We start from the raw sequence: 21,222 nt of genomic DNA, 5'->3' as shown, positions 1-21,222 counted from the left end.
AGAAGGGGAAATTTAGTAATTATTTGTAGAATATATCACTCATTTCATTGCTAGGTAATTGATACCAGCTTATCTATTAAAAAATAAGAATATTGCAGTATATGCTTGATTTATATGTCCAGACGCATTGTGGTCAGCAAGATTTTTGGTGTGGTTCGCCGAATGTATGACTTGAAACCAAATTGTGGCGGTGCTAAATATGAACGAAAGGATGTTACTGTACCAAGTGCATATGGTTCTTTTCGTTTAAAAATCATCAATTAATCGGAAGGCATTCATTTCGTTATAACTGAATCTGCGCACGAGTTCATCCTTGGGAGTGCCACTTTCTTAAGATCGAGTGGAAAGGGACATTTCACGGACGATTGTGGCTAATCGATATCGATAGATAATGATTGTACGAAATGTTATGAAATGTTATCATCATCAAAAACTGTTTCACTTATGCCTTTTCACTCCTCAAATTATTTTGGATGTAAATGATACAGTTTTGCTTGGTAGCAACTTTGCACTCACCAATAGCGTTAACAAGATAAACCGTCCCCAACGGACATTCTCTTTTATACTTCATTAGTTACTATCATTAATTCCAATTCAAGCGCAAAATTTTGTGTAAATGTACAATAAGAAAAACATAGAAATGATTAATTTTAATCGAACAGAGAAACACCGTTGCAATTCAAATGGCCGGTGTACCTTTTCTGAGGGATTTTGCAGGCTGTCAAACGCACCCTCCCCTGTCAAATGCACCTTCTAGTTTTTCGTCTTCTTACTTGTCAAAATACTCTACATTCCACCACCTTGTCTCCTTCAATAGCCTTGATTGAGGTGATGAAAAGAGCTTAAATTCAAGCATCTACAAGTGGGACAGAAAGCGGCCATACAAAACTATAATTTTCTAATATCGGATAAAATATAAAGACCTTAAACATTAGGGATCTGAGGAGCCAGAGGCTTTGCGGCGTTCAATTCTACGAACCCCAAACAATCTACTGCTTCTTGTAAATCTCAATCAGTTTATCAGTGTGTTAACTGTTATTTGTATGTTTATGTGTTTTAATATAAGTTCTCTTCTGTTTAATGTCTTGTTCCATCAGTTTATTGTAAGTCAAATCTGAATACGACTTTCCTCCCAATTTGACTGCGGGGCAAAAAATAACCCGCAGTTATTGTCTCATTTTCTCAATCACTAGATTAATCTTTTTTTGTTTACGATCCTCATCCTGATCGAAATCAACGTAGTTAAAAACATCATAACCATTTCGTTGGTTAACTTCCGATGGATCAAATCCTTTGGCAATCAAACAGTGCATCATGAAGAAACATCCATTTTGAGCTGTCATATGAAGAAGATTGCGACCCTGGTCGTCGGTACTCTCCCGATCGGTCGTTTTTTCGAGAAGATATGAGTATGCATCCATCGACTTCTCATGACAAACATCATCCTGCTTCGGTAACAATCTCATGACCATCACAATGATTCTGTTGGAAATGGCCATGTCGATCTTCTGCACAATGTATTTGACCATCTGCAAGTTCCCCTCATGCACTGCTGTAGCGAGAAGAGCTTCGATAACGTAGCCTTCGTTCAGGATATCTTTCTCATCATATTCAGGCAACGACATTCCAACGTGCGCGGCACTTAGCACACAACAAGGTTTTGGATAGTGTTCTTCATGCAACGGTGGTATGCTGTCATCGTCTGGAGCATAATCACCTACTACAATGTCGGTATCGTCAACCATACGAATGTTGAGACGGAGGCACAGTGCGTGAAAAATGTCCTTGAATGAGCTCATTTGATTGCGATTGATACAAGACTTAAGGGCAGAGATGAGCTCAGCAACAGTTTTCATTTGGGGAAGAAGCGTATTGTTTTCATCCACAAAATATGCTTTAATATCATGTGCTTTTTGCTTCGATGCTATTTGAAACAACTTTCTCGAAAGATCGGTTGATATTCTTGCCCGAATGCTCGATTGGGACACAACATGTTTGAATACATCGATCATATTATGCTTCGAGCAGAGCTCTAAGACTGTTAAAGATCCGAGTTCCTTATGGCGAGCAAACACGTCAAGGTGTTTTTCGTACAGCAAATATTGTACTGATCGATCGTGTAGTCGATTCACAATAATCTTGGAGCTCTCATGAGAGTTTAAAAAGTTTCCATAGTAATGTGCATTCCAAATTAAACTCCGTAAATTGTTTGACAATATCTGTTGGAGCAAGTTGTCCTCATCCACCACTGCTCCAACAGTTAGCAGGCGTTGTACTCTATGTTTGTAACGGCTTGCAAACGCGTAGTCCAAAGCGGTCCACTGGAAAAGTTCATCTTTTGTATTTACTGCCTGAAGAGGCATTTTTTCTATCAGCATATTTACTATTTGTTCCGATGGATATGCCACTGCTAAGTGAAGCGGTAATCGACCAACGGGATCCTTCTCGTGTGCAACCGTAGGATCTTCGGAGAGTAACTTACGAACTTCTGCTTTTAATTGATTGATTACGGCCATGTGAAGGTCACACCTCTTATTATTTTTTACTATCAAACGATTGAGAAAATCGCGAGTTTGGTATTTACTGCTTCCAAATGTCCAAAATGTCCACGATCGGAAAAAGCTCTCACTTCTCATGCGATGTTTATTGTCGTATATCCAGCAGGCTGCGAAATACTGTGCATATGTAGCTTGAGCAAATTTGGGAATACCATCTCGAACTTGTTGAATAATACCAGTCTTCTCATTACCCTGAATCGCTTTCTGCAAGCATTGCGTAGCTTCCTGTTGTTCCTGATCGGACAACAGCTTAGCTATGTCCTCTTGACTGAATATGGCGAACATCGCTATCAGAGCGTACTGTTGTTTGTTGAGCTTTTCTGAACTTTGTGTGTTTTGATGCGTAAATGCGTCTTGCAAATTGCTATCTGATCCGACCATACGGTCCAAATCATCATACCAATGCATGTAGCAGTTAATCAACAAGAATTTCAATATTTTATCAGTACGATCACCATCCTGATTGAAAGCAATGTAGTGAAAAACGTTCCAACCGTTGCTTATGTTAGCCATTGCTGGATCAAATCCTTTGGCAATCAAACAGCGCATCATGAAGAAACATCCATTTTGAGCCGCCATATGAAGAAGGTTACGACCCTGGTCGTCGGTACTCTCCCGATCGGTCGTTTTTTTCGAGAAGATATGAGAATGCATCCATCGACTTCTCATGACAAACATCATCCTGCTTTGGTAACAATCTCATGACCATCACAATGATTCTGTTGGAAATGGCCATGTCGATCTTCTGCACAATGTATTTGACCATCTGCAAGTTCCCCTCATGCACTGCTGTAGCGAGAAGAGCTTCGATAACGTAGCCTTCGTTCAGGATATCTTTCTCATCATATTCAGGCAACGACATTCCAACGTGCGCGGCACTTAGCACACAACAAGGTTTTGGATAGTGTTCTTCACGCAACGGTGGTATGCTGTCATCGTCTGGAGCATAATCACCTACTACAATGTCGGTATCGTCAACCATACGAATGTTGAGACGGAGGCACAGTGCGTGAAAAATGTCCTTGAATGAGCTCATTTGATTGCGATTGATACAAGACTTAAGGGCAGAGATGAGCTCAGCAACAGTTTTCATTTGGGGAAGAAGCGTATTGTTTTCATCCACAAAATATGCTTTAATATCATGTGCTTTTTGCTTCGATGCTATTTTAAACAACTTTCTCGAAAGATCGGTTGATATTCTTGCCCGAATGCTCGATTGGGACACAACATGTTTGAATACATCGATCATATTATGCTGCGAGCAGTACTCTAAGACTGTTAAAGATCCGAGTTCCTTATGGCGAGCGAACACGTCAAGGTGTTTTTCGTACAGCAAATATTGTACTGATCGATCGTGTAGTCGATTCACAATAATCTTGGAGCTCTCATGAGAGTTTAAAAAGTTTCCATAGTAATGTGCATTCCAAATTAAACTCCGTAAATTGTTTGACAATATCTGTTGGAACAAGTTGTCCTCATCCACCACTGCTCCAACAGTTAGCAGGCGTTGTACTCTATGTTTGTAACGGCTTGCAAACGCGTAGTCCAAAGCGGTCCACTGGAAAAGTTCATCTTTTGTATTTACTGCCTGAAGAGGCATTTTTTCTATCAGCATATTTACTATTTGTTCCGATGGATATGTCACTGCTAAGTGAAGCGGTAATCGACCAACGGGATCCTTCTCGTGTGCAACCGTAGGATCCTCGGAGAGTAACTTACGAACTTCTGCTTTTAATTGATTGATTACGGCCATGTGAAGGTCACATCTCTTATTATTTTTTACTATCAAACGATTGAGAAAATCGCGAGTTCGGTCTTCACTGTTTCCAAATGTCCAAAATGTCCACGATCGGAAAAAGCTCTCACTTCTCATGCGATGTTTATTGTCGTATATCCAGCAGGCTGCGAAATACTGTGCATATGTAGCTTGAGCAAATTTGGGAATACCATCTCGAACTTGTTGAATAATACCAGTCTTCTCATTACCCTGAATCGCTTTCTGCAAGCATTGCGTAGCTTCCTGTTGTTCCTGATCGGACAACAGCTTAGCTATGTCATCTTGACTGGATATGGCGAACATCGCTATCAGAGCGTACTGTTGTTTGTTGAGCTTTACTGAACTTTGTGTGTTTTGATGCGTAAATGCGTCTTGCAAATTGCTATCTGATCCGACCATACGGTCCAAATCATCATACCAATGCATGTAGCAGTTAATCAACAAGAATTTCAATATTTTATCAGTACGATCACCATCCTGATTGAAAGCAATGTAGTGGAACACGTTCCAACCGTTGCTTATGTTAGCCATTGCTGGATTAAATCCTTTGGCAATCAAACAGCGCATCATGAAGAAACATCCATTTTGAGCCGCCATATGAAGAAGGTTACGACCCTGGTCGTCGGTACTCTCCCGATCGGTCGTTTTTTCGAGAAGATATGAGAATGCATCCATCGACTTCTCATGACAAACATCATCCTGCTTTGGTAACAATCTCATGACCATCACAATGATTCTGTTGGAAATGGCCATGTCGATCTTCTGCACAATGTATTTGACCATCTGCAAGTTCCCCTCATGCACTGCTGTAGCGAGAAGAGCTTCGATAACGTAGCCTTCGTTCAGGATATCTTTCTCATCATATTCAGGCAACGACATTCCAACATGCGCGGCACTTAGCACACAACAAGGTTTTGGATAGTGTTCTTCACGCAACGGTGGTATACTGTCATCGTCTGGAGCATAATCACCTACTACAATGTCGGTATCGTCAACCATACGAATGTTGAGACGGAGGCACAGTGCGTGAAAAATGTCCTTGAATGAGCTCATTTGATTGCGATTGATACAAGACTTAAGGGCAGAGATGAGCTCAGCAACAGTTTTCATTTGGGGAAGAAGCGTATTGTTTTCATCCACAAAATATGCTTTAATATCATGTGCTTTTTGCTTCGATGCTATTTGAAACAACTTTCTCGAAAGATCGGTTGATATTCTTGCCCGAATGCTCGATTGGGACACAACATGTTTGAATACACCGATCATATTATGCTGCGAGCAGTACTCTAAGACTGTTAAAGATCCGAGTTCCTTATGGCGAGCAAACACGTCAAGGTGTTTTTCGTACAGCAAATATTGTACTGATCGATCGTGTAGTCGATTCACAATAATCTTGGAGCTCTCATGAGAGTTTAAAAAGTTTCCATAGTAATGTGCATTCCAAATTAAACTCCGTAAATTGTTTGACAATATCTGTTGGAGCAAGTTGTCCTCATCCACCACTGCTCCAACAGTTAGCAGGCGTTGTACTCTATGTTTGTAACGGCTTGCAAACGCGTAGTCCAAAGCGGTCCACTGGAAAAGTTCATCTTTTGTATTTACTGCCTGAAGAGGCATTTTTTCTATCAGCATATTTACTATTTGTTCCGATGGATATGCCACTGCTAAGTGAAGCGGTAATCGACCAACGGGATCCTTCTCGTGTGCAACCGTAGGATCTTCGGAGAGTAACTTACGAACTTCTGCTTTTAATTGATTGATTACGGCCATGTGAAGGTCACACCTCTTATTATTTTTTACTATCAAACGATTGAGAAAATCGCGAGTTTGGTATTTACTGCTTCCAAATGTCCAAAATGTCCACGATCGGAAAAAGCTCTCACTTCTCATGCGATGTTTATTGTCGTATATCCAGCAGGCTGCGAAATACTGTGCATATGTAGCTTGAGCAAATTTGGGAATACCATCTCGAACTTGTTGAATAATACCAGTCTTCTCATTACCCTGAATCGCTTTCTGCAAGCATTGCGTAGCTTCCTGTTGTTCCTGATCGGACAACAGCTTAGCTATGTCCTCTTGACTGAATATGGCGAACATCGCTATCAGAGCGTACTGTTGTTTGTTGAGCTTTACTGAACTTTGTGTGTTTTGATGCGTAAATGCGTCTTGCAAATTGCTATCTGATCCGACCATACGGTCCAAATCATCATACCAATGCATGTAGCAGTTAATCAACAAGAATTTCAATATTTTATCAGTACGATCACCATCCTGATTGAAAGCAACGTAGTGAAAAACGTTCCAACCGTTGCTTATGTTAGCCATTGCTGGATCAAATCCTTTGGCAATCAAACAGCGCATCATGAAGAAACATCCATTTTGAGCCGCCATATGAAGAAGGTTACGACCCTGGTCGTCGGTACTCTCCCGATCGGTCGTTTTTTTCGAGAAGATATGAGAATGCATCCATCGACTTCTCATGACAAACATCATCCTGCTTTGGTAACAATCTCATGACCATCACAATGATTCTGTTGGAAATGGCCATGTCGATCTTCTGCACAATGTATTTGACCATCTGCAAGTTCCCCTCATGCACTGCTGTAGCGAGAAGAGCTTCGATAACGTAGCCTTCGTTCAGGATATCTTTCTCATCATATTCAGGCAACGACATTCCAACGTGCGCGGCACTTAGCACACAACAAGGTTTTGGATAGTGTTCTTCACGCAACGGTGGTATGCTGTCATCGTCTGGAGCATAATCACCTACTACAATGTCGGTATCGTCAACCATACGAAAGTTGAGAAGGAGGCACAGTGTGTGAAAAATGTCCTTGAATGAGCTCATTTGATTGCGATTGATACAAGACTTAAGGGCAGAGATGAGCTCAGCAACAGTTTTCATTTGGGGAAGAAGCGTATTGTTTTCATCCACAAAATATGCTTTAATATCATGTGCTTTTTGCTTCGATGCTATTTGAAACAACTTTCTCGAAAGATCGGTTGATATTCTTGCCCGAATGCTCGATTGGGACACAACATGTTTGAATACATCGATCATATTATGCTTCGAGCAGAGCTCTAAGACTGTTAAAGATCCGAGTTCCTTATGGCGAGCAAACACGTCAAGGTGTTTTTCGTACAGCAAATATTGTACTGATCGATCGTGTAGTCGATTCACAATAATCTTGGAGCTCTCATGAGAGTTTAAAAAGTTTCCATAGTAATGTGCATTCCAAATTAAACTCCGTAAATTGTTTGACAATATCTGTTGGAGCAAGTTGTCCTCATCCACCACTGCTCCAACAGTTAGCAGGCGTTGTACTCTATGTTTGTAACGGCTTGCAAACGCGTAGTCCAAAGCGGTCCACTGGAAAAGTTCATCTTTTGTATTTACTGCCTGAAGAGGCATTTTTTCTATCAGCATATTTACTATTTGTTCCGATGGATATGCCACTGCTAAGTGAAGCGGTAATCGACCAACGGGATCCTTCTCGTGTGCAACCGTAGGATCTTCGGAGAGTAACTTACGAACTTCTGCTTTTAATTGATTGATTACGGCCATGTGAAGGTCACACCTCTTATTATTTTTTACTATCAAACGATTGAGAAAATCGCGAGTTTGGTATTTACTGCTTCCAAATGTCCAAAATGTCCACGATCGGAAAAAGCTCTCACTTCTCATGCGATGTTTATTGTCGTATATCCAGCAGGCTGCGAAATACTGTGCATATGTAGCTTGAGCAAATTTGGGAATACCATCTCGAACTTGTTGAATAATACCAGTCTTCTCATTACCCTGAATCGCTTTCTGCAAGCATTGCGTAGCTTCCTGTTGTTCCTGATCGGACAACAGCTTAGCTATGTCCTCTTGACTGAATATGGCGAACATCGCTATCAGAGCGTACTGTTGTTTGTTGAGCTTTTCTGAACTTTGTGTGTTTTGATGCGTAAATGCGTCTTGCAAATTGCTATCTGATCCGACCATACGGTCCAAATCATCATACCAATGCATGTAGCAGTTAATCAACAAGAATTTCAATATTTTATCAGTACGATCACCATCCTGATTGAAAGCAACGTAGTGGAACACGTTCCAACCGTTGCTTATGTTAGCCATTGCTGGATTAAAACCTTTGGCAATCAAACAGCGCATCATGAAGAAACATCCATTTTGAGCCGCCATATGAAGAAGGTTACGACCCTGGTCGTCGGTACTCTCCCGATCGGTCGTTTTTTCGAGAAGATATGAGAATGCATCCATCGACTTCTCATGACAAACATCATCCTGCTTCGGTAACAATCTCATGACCATCACAATGATTCTGTTGGAAATGGCCATGTCGATCTTCTGCACAATGTATTTGACCATCTGCAAGTTCCCCTCATGCACTGCTGTAGCGAGAAGAGCTTCGATAACGTAGCCTTCGTTCAGGATATCTTTCTCATCATATTCAGGCAACGACATTCCAACGTGCGCGGCACTTAGCACACAACAAGGTTTTGGATAGTGTTCTTCACGCAACGGTGGTATGCTGTCATCGTCTGGAGCATAATCACCTACTACAATGTCGGTATCGTCAACCATACGAATGTTGAGACGGAGGCACAGTGCGTGAAAAATGTCCTTGAATGAGCTCATTTGATTGCGATTGATACAAGACTTAAGGGCAGAGATGAGCTCAGCAACAGTTTTCATTTGGGGAAGAAGCGTATTGTTTTCATCCACAAAATATGCTTTAATATCATGTGCTTTTTGCTTCGATGCTATTTGAAACAACTTTCTCGAAAGATCGGTTGATATTCTTGCCCGAATGCTCGATTGGGACACAACATGTTTGAATACACCGATCATATTATGCTGCGAGCAGTACTCTAAGACTGTTAAAGATCCGAGTTCCTTATGGCGAGCAAACACGTCAAGGTGTTTTTCGTACAGCAAATATTGTACTGATCGATCGTGTAGTCGATTCACAATAATCTTGGAGCTCTCATGAGAGTTTAAAAAGTTTCCATAGTAATGTGCATTCCAAATTAAACTCCGTAAATTGTTTGACAATATCTGTTGGAGCAAGCTGTCCTCATCCACCACTGCTCCAACAGTTAGCAGGCGTTGTACTCGATGTTCGTAACGGTTTGCAAACGCATAGTCCAAAGCGGTCCACTGGAAAAGTTCATCTTTTGTATTTACTGCCTGAAGAGGCATTTTTTCTATCAGCATATTTACTATTTGTTCCGATGGATATGCCACTGCTAAGTGAAGCGGTAATCGACCAACGGGATCCTTCTCGTGTGCAACCGTAGGATCTTCGGAGAGTAACTTACGAACTTCTGCTTTTAATTGATTGATTACGGCCATGTGAAGGTCACACCTCTTATTATTTTTTACTATCAAACGATTGAGAAAATCGCGAGTTTGGTATTTACTGCTTCCAAATGTCCAAAATGTCCACGATCGGAAAAAGCTCTCACTTCTCATGCGATGTTTATTGTCGTATATCCAGCAGGCTGCGAAATACTGTGCATATGTAGCTTGAGCAAATTTGGGAATACCATCTCGAACTTGTTGAATAATACCAGTCTTCTCATTACCCTGAATCGCTTTCTGCAAGCATTGCGTAGCTTCCTGTTGTTCCTGATCGGACAACAGCTTAGCTATGTCCTCTTGACTGAATATGGCGAACATCGCTATCAGAGCGTACTGTTGTTTGTTGAGCTTTTCTGAACTTTGTGTGTTTTGATGCGTAAATGCGTCTTGCAAATTGCTATCTGATCCGACCATACGGTCCAAATCATCATACCAATGCATGTAGCAGTTAATCAACAAGAATTTCAATATTTTATCAGTACGATCACCATCCTGATTGAAAGCAACGTAGTGAAAAACGTTCCAACCGTTGCTTATGTTAGCCATTGCTGGATCAAATCCTTTGGCAATCAAACAGCGCATCATGAAGAAACATCCATTTTGAGCCGCCATATGAAGAAGGTTACGACCCTGGTCGTCGGTACTCTCCCGATCGGTCGTTTTTTCGAGAAGATATGAGTATGCATCCATCGACTTCTCATGACAAACATCATCCTGCTTCGGTAACAATCTCATGACCATCACAATGATTCTGTTGGAAATGGCCATGTCGATCTTCTGCACAATGTATTTGACCATCTGCAAGTTCCCCTCATGCACTGCTGTAGCGAGAAGAGCTTCGATAACGTAGCCTTCGTTCAGGATATCTTTCTCATCATATTCAGGCAACGACATTCCAACGTGCGCGGCACTTAGCACACAACAAGGTTTTGGATAGTGTTCTTCACGCAACGGTGGTATGCTGTCATCGTCTGGAGCATAATCACTTACTACAATGTCAACCATACGAATGTTGAGACGGAGGCACAGTGCGTTAAAAATGTGTTCAAATATATAATTGTAATTTTCATGGATAGAATTTCGTACAGCAAAGATGAGTCCAGGAATACTTTCCAATTGAGGAAGAAGCGTATAAATTTGTTCAGTTAAATATACAACTATATCATGTGCTTTGTTCTCCGAGGCTATTTGATACAATTGATTGATTTCGTTCGTTGAAATCATTCTTTGTTTGTGTACACGTGATAGAAATTGCTCCAACAATCCAATCATATTGTATTTAGAGCAGAATTGTAAGATCGTAAAATTTTCAAACTCCTTATGATTTACAAGTATGTTAAGATTTTTTTCAGTTATCAAATTTTCAATTAGGTCGAAGAGAAATTGTTTTACAAATATATTGAAATGATCATGGAAATTTGGAATTTGTAAAATTACTATAACTTCGTGTGCATGGAATAAAATATTTTTTAGTTTGTTTGACAATGTCTGTTTAAGCAGTGTGCCCCCATTCACATCAGCTCCAACAGTTAGTAGAGCATTGACGGCTGCACTGGATCTTATCGCAAATGCGTAATCTAAAGCGGTCCACTCTAATAGTTCATCTTTTGTATTAATTGACTGAGGAGACATCTTTTCTATCAGTAATTTCTGTATTTTGAATGACGGGTACATCACTGCTAAGTGAAGCGGTAATCGACCAATGGCATCTTTCATGAATGCAACCGAAGAATCATTGGACAGCAGTTCACGAACCTGATGCTCCGATTGATTGATTACAGCGATGTGAATATCACTTCGCTCACTCGCACAATCTCTTACTATCAAACGATTGAGAAAATCGCGAGTGCGGTACGCCTCGAGACCCCAATATTCCCACGATCGGAAAAAGATCTCACTTCTTATGCGTTGTTTATTGTCGTATATCCAGCAGGCTGCGAAATATTCGGCGAAAATGCGATGACTAAATTTGGGTTCGCCATCTCGAATTTCTCGAATAAAACCAGCCTTTTCTTCGCTTTCTATCACTTCCTGCATAAACTCGACAGCTTGTTTGCTTTCTTCTTTGGAGAATAAGTCGTCGTTAACTTTTTTATTGAAAATTACCGACATGGCCAGCAGAGCATGACGGCTTTTTAATAGATTGTTTGTTTTATTATTCCGCGTTATTTGAATGGGAGTTGTAGATGCAAATTCTATGTTTCCCGCCTTTTCGTTATTTAGTATTCTCAATTTTTCGTCTACGAAATAGCTTATAATTTGAAACTGATCAAACTTTGTTTCTTCGAACAGTTCGGTAGATAATGTATGCTCTTGAACGTTTTGACGAGTTTTTACTTCCGATAGGGTGATATTGGCGGCCATATGGAGATAAAGTGGTATAATTTTCAAGTCTGGTATACTGTTGATTGCAAACGTGTACATATTTTTCAAAATCTGTAACTGAAGGTCTTCACTGGCTGTTTTGTACTCTTCCATTTCACGCTCCAGATGGTTGATCATAAATAGTATTCGATCGGTCTGAGAAAAGGGTACAAGTCGCCACATTTTACAACCAGAGAAAGTGTGCTTAAATTCGTATCTAAAATTGTATGGTCTAGTCGAGAGACACAAATTTCGAATGCCACGAAGAGTAGCCAATCTTGCAAAATATGCCATAACAAAATCCTTGTAATGGGGTGCTATTTCGTCAACCCCATCTAATAAACAAACTAACTGTTTCCTGTTAAACTTGCTTTGAAACAATCGCAACTGTAGCAGTTGTTCGAAAGACAGTTGTGGTTCTTTATTTCCTCCCTCATCAATTACAATTGTTCCTTTTGAAATGTTTAAATGTTGTGCTGTATTACCTACTTTCTTTCCCTCCTGCTTGGTTTCATTCATTGATAGATAATTGATGTTAGCTATGATGAGAGTCATATGCCAAAGACGATAGAAGATCCTGATTATTTCTGTATCATCGAGGGTTTTAGGGTTTAAATGCTGTAAACAATTGAAATCAGAAGCATATTGTAAAGCATTCATTCGAATGACACATAACGAAGCATTGCCTTTCGATAAAGCAGATGCCAGCCACGTGAAATAGGTGGACTTTCCATAACCGGCTTCATTAAAAAAAATATGAATTTTATCACTATTAAAAGCTTCAGGAAATCGACTAGCTTCATGTTTTCGGGATATGATTGACTGTAGCATTACTGCAGTGATTTCCTGCTCGACCAAATACGGTTCTGATTCTTGTTTGCCCTCAGAGTATGGTGCAGAGCAGCGTGGAATGTACCAAGATTGAATTTTTTCGAAGTTCTTTACGTTCAAATTTTCCGCCATTTCGGTTTTGTCACATTTATCTAAAACACAGAACAATAAGCTCAAACTATCATTATCTCGCACAAATACGTCTAGTGCAGAAGTCGTTCCAAAAAGGTTGAAGTGATCATGTTGCTGATACAACTGCGCCCTGGCTTCCTCGGTAAGATCACTAACGAGTAAACGACCTTTCGACAGGTCGTCTTCGGTTGATTCTTCTACTATGATTATTTTCGTCTTGTACAACTTTGTGCACTGCCTAATTGCTCCAAGCACAGCGCCTTCTTGCTGACCAAGAATTGTTATAATGTATTTACTGGATAGATCAACAGCTGCAAAGAACTCCATCAGTTCATAAATGACATCAAACATTTTGTTAAACTTGGATGAAGTGATGTCCATAAAAAGACACCGATCCAAACCTAAGGTTTGTGCAACAATTAAACAGTTCACTTGCATGTTCATCGTGTGACGGTAACGATAAACATCATAACGCGATGTATCATTCACGAAATCATGCAGTGCAGTATTGTTTAAACGATTTGGTTCTACATTGATATCAGAATATGAAACATGCATTGAACGAAGATAGTCATGTGTAAATGATTGAACCATGGCTAAAGATTCGTTGGTTTTGGAATCAACAAAATGTTGTTTCAAGTCCTGCCAATTTATGTCAGTTGATTTATTCATACTGTTAAATAACAAATTGTGCAGACTGCTGTATGTGCTTTCACGATTGCTCATCCACGGTGGCATTATATTGATAATCTTCGTGAAAAGTTGCGTATCATCCATGGATCCACAAACGAACATGAACTTATCAAAGAATTGTTGAATAATTACGTCAACTGTTTCATAATATTGCGCATAGCCGTATAATGAATTCTTGTTAGTGTTTCGAATGGATTCGGAAAATGATCCATCTACCATAATACTAACATTTTCCCAATTTATTTCGTTTTTCCTCGTAAGTTTTATGTACTCCTGCTCAAAACTGGATCTTAACCTTCCTATAACTGTTGATTCGTCTGCAGCACGAAACTCCTTATTGAATTGAAATGTTCCTGAACCAAGAATGTCCACACATTTAGCAATTAAATTAACGTTCATGTTAAACAAATAAATGCTTGATTGCATATGCCTTTTCTTGAAGACATGAAACGCGATCATGCATCCTAACTTTTCCAAACTAGCCATTCTTAGCTCATCCTTCAAACTTTCGATTTCTGTTTCACTATCAAAACTGTAACACGTTGCTCCTATGTCGTTGCAGAATGATAGAATGTGGTCGGTGTTAGGCTCTCGGGGAATAAAATTAGCACGAAGATTTTTATCAAATGATTGGTTGGTGCACAAAATGTATGTATGGGAACCCTTTAAAGATGGATCATATCCGTGCAAATACGACGTAAAATACTTAGGTATTGAAAATTGAGCGCTAGTGTTCCATTTCGTGAGCAAAGCATCTTTTGTAATAGATGTTTTTTTAACTTGCTTATGTTTTGCCTGAATGTAAACAGAAGCGAATTCTTTCGGTGTCGATGACAAAGGGTAGCGAAACACGACGTCATCAAATTTGCCAGCGTTAGGATCTTCCATGGAGAGCGTAAAATCGAAAAATTTACCTTCTCGACGAAGGTTGATGGCACGAAGCAATATCACCATTGCCATGCGCAGATGGTAGGAGTTCCCGTGCATGCCAGTATTTCCTCGTGTAACTTCGTTCGCTGGAGATTTGGAAACATCACTGGACGATGACTGGCCAGAAATATCCTTTCGGACGGCTGTCCTGGAGCAAGAAGCATTTCCATGCTTTGTATGTGATGGTTCCATTGTTATGCTAATAATGTAAACAGAAGAACGAAACATTAAGCGTATATTCAAATGTCATATTAAATATCAAACGTCATATCCAATGATTTTTACTATTACAGAGATGACTTAGTTCATTTCCATTACTCCAACTGTCTAAATATGGCTCAAGTATTCTTAATTTCTTCAACAATGTTCTAGCAATAATGCCTACTCTCAAATTTGGGATTGTATATCTACAATATACCTGGCTCCGATCAGATCTAGTGATCTCTGTTGCTCTCTGATCGGATGTGATGGTCCCGGATCAGAAGGGATCGTCATCGCCATGTAGTGATGATTGCGGTATAGATGAGATCGAGGTACATATGAGATCGCGATCAAATAAAAATAGAAAGCGTTGTGTTAAAAATAATAGCTGTCGCCACACTAAAAAAAACCCTTATGTTAAAGAAGTAATGTCAATCGTTGGAAGTGCTGCGCTATCCAGAAAAGGGTACGGGAGAAAACTAAATTTCTTTCTAGGATTGCTAAGCAACATGAACACATATATTCATGAAATGCATGAATGAATATAGCAACATAAAGGTCTATAGCTTTTAACTTACCCAATGAGTTAGCAAACCAAAGTTGAACTGTAAATATGTCCGAACAGGTATAACTTCGTTGGCATACACGTCAAGGCTCAAACAACTGTAGATACTTCATTTTCTTCTTCGTGGAGAGGGATGTATTCTTCAAGATGGTGCTTCAAATTTCAAACCCTTGGGAGTGGAAAAGGACAAAGAAAAAATTTTAATTCTTAATGTCACATGTCACACAAAATATTTGCACTAACTTTAAGACGTTTAACGCCATTGATTTAGCAGCTGAACTGATTTAATAATGATACACTGACGTTCGCTTGTCTTGGCAAAATCCTGATGAAAACAAAAAAACCTGATGAAAAGGTTTGGTTTATGTTGTTCGCTTGATCTTTAATTTGAAATTATTGGAGTATATATTGTACGCGAAATTTGCTTTAAAAAAGGTGTTCACCGTTTGGCTTTCCGATTGCTACTGACTTTATTCATACGCATACATTGCCCTTTGCGGGTTGCTATAATTTTAACGTCTATGCCCTATGATTCATTCCTTAACATATATTTTCACAGTAACTGGAAATCTCCAGCCAGTCAATATTTATAATAACGTAGCCATATAATTGGCACAATTGACCTAACAACGGTTAACTGGAAAAATGCATGTATCCATGTTCTCAATGACCACACATCCTGAACGAGAGAATATTTTTGATTCGCTGATCGTCAATCGCAAAAACGAAGTTCACCACCTAAAATCCAAGCCAACCGCAGTCGTCTACTACGAACAAAACATCATACTTGCGGCAACAAGACATCATAATCGCATCATGAGCCATCACTCATTTTTTTGAGAGGGTTTCTACTGTTTAGATTCGGCCAGGCCAGGCCAGACTTGGACATTCGTCTATTTTGTTCAATTGGTCTTTCTTCACCGATTTCTCCGTCCTGCCAGGAGAACGGTTAGGTCATTTTACCGCTACTGTGGATGCATCTTTACGAACATTATTGCTGTCAACAGGCTAAAACCATGTACAGTCAAGTCTCTCCAAGGTAGTATCTCTCAAAGATAGCAAGTTTGTCTAAGACGAACATTTTTGACAGTCCCATCATTTCCAATACATTTTATGTCTCTCAAAGCTGCAAAGTCCCCCTAACATGGCATTTTCTTGCAGCTTGCACATGAAGTTTATACACCAATGTCTCTCTAAGGTAGCCGTGTTTTGGTGTTTGCCAATGACAGCTCGTGATGGCTGTATTTACAGAGTATGGTTGAAGACTTTTGCCATACATAAATGGTACACCAACCAAGTGTGTTTGTTTCCCAGAGCTGTAAGTCTCTCTAAGATAGCGGTCCTTTCAGCTTGCAGGCTAGAGAGACTTGACTGACGGGGTGGCCCGGTGGCATTATGTTAGCGGCACCGGTCTTCACACGAACGGACCGGACCAACAACACATCCGGACCAATCCCCCGTAGCAAGAACTGACTATCCGGCTCCGTAGTAAAAATAAGTCGATACGGCTAGGCCGTTCTAACTGAACAAAAAAAAGGCAACTTTATTCTACTAACGCCACTATTAGTACTAGCAGCACCTTTGGTACACTTACCCTACACACATGCAAACCGCAGTCACACATTTAGAGCAAGACGTCGAGCTTCGTTTACGATTATTTTTCTTAAAGTCCATTTACCGTTCTATTGGATGTATGTTACTTAGACTCGGCCGCTTGGATTTGGATCAATTAAAGTCCAACAGCGAAAAGGATTTTTTAACCGTTTGACGATTACACCAGCCTTTCGATAGAACGGTAGTCACCGCAATGCCGTAATGTCGTACTTTACGCTTATTAATGCTATCAAGTAGCTGAAACTATGTTTCTTTTCAACGCTCTGCTCCTTCACCAGATAAGAGACGATATTTAAAAAGCATATCACGAAAACCATATCGCATCATGAACACTAGTTGACAGAAAACTCGCATTGTTTGGCTCAAGACTTATTATTAGCAAAGTAAGAGAAACTTGGGATTGACAGACAAATTCTGTTCTGGATTTGGATTGGGCGTTCTGGATTATGCGCGCGTTCTACTCAGATATTCCGTCCCGGTGGCCTTATATTCTTTCCGCTGTCGAATGTTTAATTAGATTTAATCGGCACAGTCCTACTTCATCGCCTGTGACTTTTCCTTTGACTTCTTTTCTCACTTCTTTGTTCATTAAGGCTGGCGTCGATTTCAGACAGACCTTTCATCTTTATTAGCCGTTCGGTTTTCGGCCAGAATGATTCCAGGTTAAGGACATGTTCAAAATTCAACAGGGATCATCAACGGTGTGATTTTAACCTTCCACTTTCCAACTTCCGCTCTCGGTGGTTGCATTCCACGAACCAATCCTCTTAACCATCTTCGCAAACCCCTACACCATAGCACTTTTCCTCCTTTCTTAGCATTTAAGAATACATTGTGTAACCTTTAGTTGTAGACAATTAGACGAAATAAGTCAATAAAGCGAAGCGGCCCGGTGTTGTATTGTTAGCGACACTGGTTTTTACACGACAAGATCAATCCAAAATCCAATCCCGACCAATCGCCCGTAGCATGGGCTGACTGTCAATCCGGCTACGTGGTAAATGAATCATGAATCATGATCTCATGAAGGACCAGAAACTAGCTGGACTCGATCGAAGACCAAGCTGAACGCGAGATATGTATAAGTGATACAGATGCCTATTGTATGCCCTGTAAGTGCGGAGAGCGAGACGAGCTTCTTGTCGGTTTGGTAAGCCTGGGTTACGATGTAGCCGTTTCTGAGCCTGTTTACGATCTCTTTTGAGTCGTTTTAGAGTTCGATTAGACCAAGAAGGGTTGCGCGGAGGCTTGCAACAAGGCACGTTATCGTATATAATGCGCGTAAGCGTTACATTAAATGCGTTTACAATTTCATCTATTGTCAAAGCAGAGTTGTACAGGAAGTCCCAGTTCGCGATATAAATTCAATCTGCCGAATGAGTGTGCTGGAGTGTTGAATCTCAAAGGCTGCGAGGAAAGTAAATGCACCACTAACGGTGGATGATGTGAGTAAGCAGCGAGTAAAAACTCTTCATGCACAGGTTCAGATACAGTTGTCGAGTTAGCCGCGTTTTGATTAACAAGCACTAGGTCCAGAATACGTCCCCGTGTATTGGTTATTGTATTCAATTGCAGCAGAAGATACAGATTAACTATGTCCACGAATGCTTTGTATGCATGTGTGTCGTTCGGGTGGAAATCAGACCATGTGATGTGTGGCTGGTTAAAATTCCCCATAAAATCATTTTGTCATCAGCACAAGCAATACTGTCGATCGATGACGATAAAAGTGATAACGTATTTAAATCTGCACTTTTATCCGGTGGTAGGTAAACATTCCCAACATAGAGAAACCCTTGGCATAGAGAAATTTTCACCCATACACACTCTAGCGAGTCCGTTTGATCGTAACAGAGGCGGGATGTAAGCCTGTTCGATACAGCAGTGAGAACACCGCCGCCGCGAGAGCGAATGCTGTTTGCTTTGTTGCGATCTGTGCGATAAACAGAGTAATTGTTATCGAAGAATAATCCAGATGGTGTAGAAGTGTCCAACCAAATCTCCGTTAATGCGATGATATCGTAATCGTGCAGAGAAACAGCGAGAAAAAATTCATGCATCTTCGTGTTAAGTCCACGTGCGTTTTGGTAATAAAACATGATGTACTGCGAATCGCAGTTTTGTGCTAGTTTTAACGTCGTATGATCAACATCAAGTGGCATTTGTATTGTGTTAGAAACACAAACTTTATTTACTAAAGAAGTGCTCTAGTGTGGGTTGATTTGTCTTTGGCAGTGCGTTGGGCTTGTTCTGTGTGTTAGTAGTGGATGCTGGCGTGCGAATGGTGCTCGGTGCGTGTAGTCGTGGGAATTCCATTTGCCATGGTGTGTGCTGTTGCATATTGAAAGTCCTGGTAGTAGCGTTTGTGTTTGGCGGTTTCTCATTAGCATGCCGATCGTCAAATATAAAATCTCTAACATGCAGACCAGCCGGCCAAGTACTGGGACCATCTTCTGTTCCGAGCAGTTCAACCACTGACGAGACAACATGTTCGGCGGTAACGGTGTTTTCTAGTCCGGACAAGTGTATCCATTTGCGTTTGGTGTTGGGATTTTGTTTGGCAACGATTAGTGATGATGCCATTGAATTAGTGTTAGTGCTGATGACAGATGGTCGAATGGAAGATGTTAAATTGGTGTTGATCACAACGCCTGCGTAATCCGTAGTTTTATCATTCGTAGCAACATATTCATCGTCCTGAAATCTGCGTCTCTTCCGTGACTGCACGTTTTCGTGGCAAGGGGGCCATGTCCTCTTCGAGTGCGCAGTATTCGCAGAAATCCGTGAGGAGTTCCTTGGGTTCGGCTGGGATGACTCAGTCTATCCGGACAATCTGGGCATGAAGCTGTTGGAGACCTGAGCAAGAAGCTGTCTATCCAAGAGACGGTCAGAAAGATCACCAAGCTCCTTCAGGAGATATGGCGCGAGGAAGAGGTGCTGCTGAACACCCGAGCACCTTCAGCGTCTGAGATCGTTGACAAGAATGGAGATGTCTCATGCACGAACACGAGCGAATCGTGTGCGAGCGGCATGAGGACGTCAATCTCGGCAACGCGCGGCTGCTCGAGCCGATATCCGGTTGGTGGCAGCAATTGCGGAAGCAGAACGAGCGCGAGAGGATGATGTGCTCCGGACGGCAGCTGAGGCTGAGGCAGCTGGAACGGCACCCCCTCCCATTCCACGTCGGAATCGAGGGCGTCAGCCGTCTCCAGGTATCATTCACCAGGAGTATGATCGCCGAAAGTACATGCAGCGGGTTTGGCGGGAACGAATGCTTTCCGGGACGATGCCACCAGTCCCCCCCGGTCGGAACCGAAGAAGCCGGGCGTCGCCTTCGCAGGCTGACATCATCCGGCGTCGCCTTCGAAGACGTGAAATGGCGAGCCCTTGACAGCAAGTGACGAATTGTCCATTACTGAAGCGACCACCTCTGGTCGTTAGTATTCGTAGATACACGGGAAAAAGGTGATACAGGGGTTAAAGCGTTCAGCACAACTGATGCATTAATGTGATTACAGTTGCATTAATGCGAAATACAAATGTAAATGTAATGATGTGGAGACACATAACCCAGCCCCTGACGGAAACAGGGACAGGACAAGGGGAACGGGAATATAATAAGAATATATGTCCAATCAATATTCCTGAATTGTTAAAAAAAGAGGGAAGCTCATTAGCACAGCCATTGACAAACAACAGGAAGAGCAGGGGACTCAGTACACTGCCCTGAGAAACACCAGACGATCCGTCGAATAAGTCAGGAAAGGAATCCTGAATTCTAATTTTGTAAGTTCTATCATAAAGATAGGAACTTAACCAGGACAGAACAGGACTCAACAAGTAAAAGATCAATTGGAATACTGTCAAACGCTACTTTAAAGTCGGTGTAGACAGTGTCTACTTGATGGCCATTGGAGATGTTCTCTAAAACTGACGCTACAAGGGACATTAGGTTGGACGAGGAGGAACGTTTCGGCATAAAGCCAGGCTAATGAGGCCACATGTAATTAGATACAGAAGGAAGGACTGAGGAAACTACAACGTATTCGAAAATCTCGGATGGAGCACAAAGCAAGGAGACACCACGATAGTTACGAGCATAGCCCCTATCTCCCTTCTTATGCACCGGAATCAGCCATGCAGATTTCCAGATAGTAGGAAAAGAACCTAACAGGAACTGTTTAAAAAT

At 41.1% G+C, this 21,222-nt stretch overlaps 1 protein-coding gene across 1 annotated transcript; it reads right to left on the bottom strand.

Moving 5' to 3' along the window:
* Positions 1 to 1,166: 1,166 nt before the first annotated feature.
* Positions 1,167 to 14,710, bottom strand: LOC128718400 (uncharacterized). Its single transcript, XM_053812027.1, is given in 3 exon segments — positions 1,167 to 3,188; positions 3,190 to 6,777; positions 6,779 to 14,710. Coding segments are annotated over 3 exon segments (13,542 nt in total).
* Positions 14,711 to 21,222: the final 6,512 nt, after the last annotated feature.

Source organism: Anopheles marshallii, chromosome 2 (genome assembly GCF_943734725.1).
Source record: "Anopheles marshallii chromosome 2, idAnoMarsDA_429_01, whole genome shotgun sequence".
NCBI lineage: Eukaryota > Metazoa > Arthropoda > Insecta > Diptera > Culicidae > Anopheles > Anopheles marshallii.
Note: the sequence above shows the minus strand (reverse complement) of the source record. Positions and strands in the feature narration are given on the sequence as shown.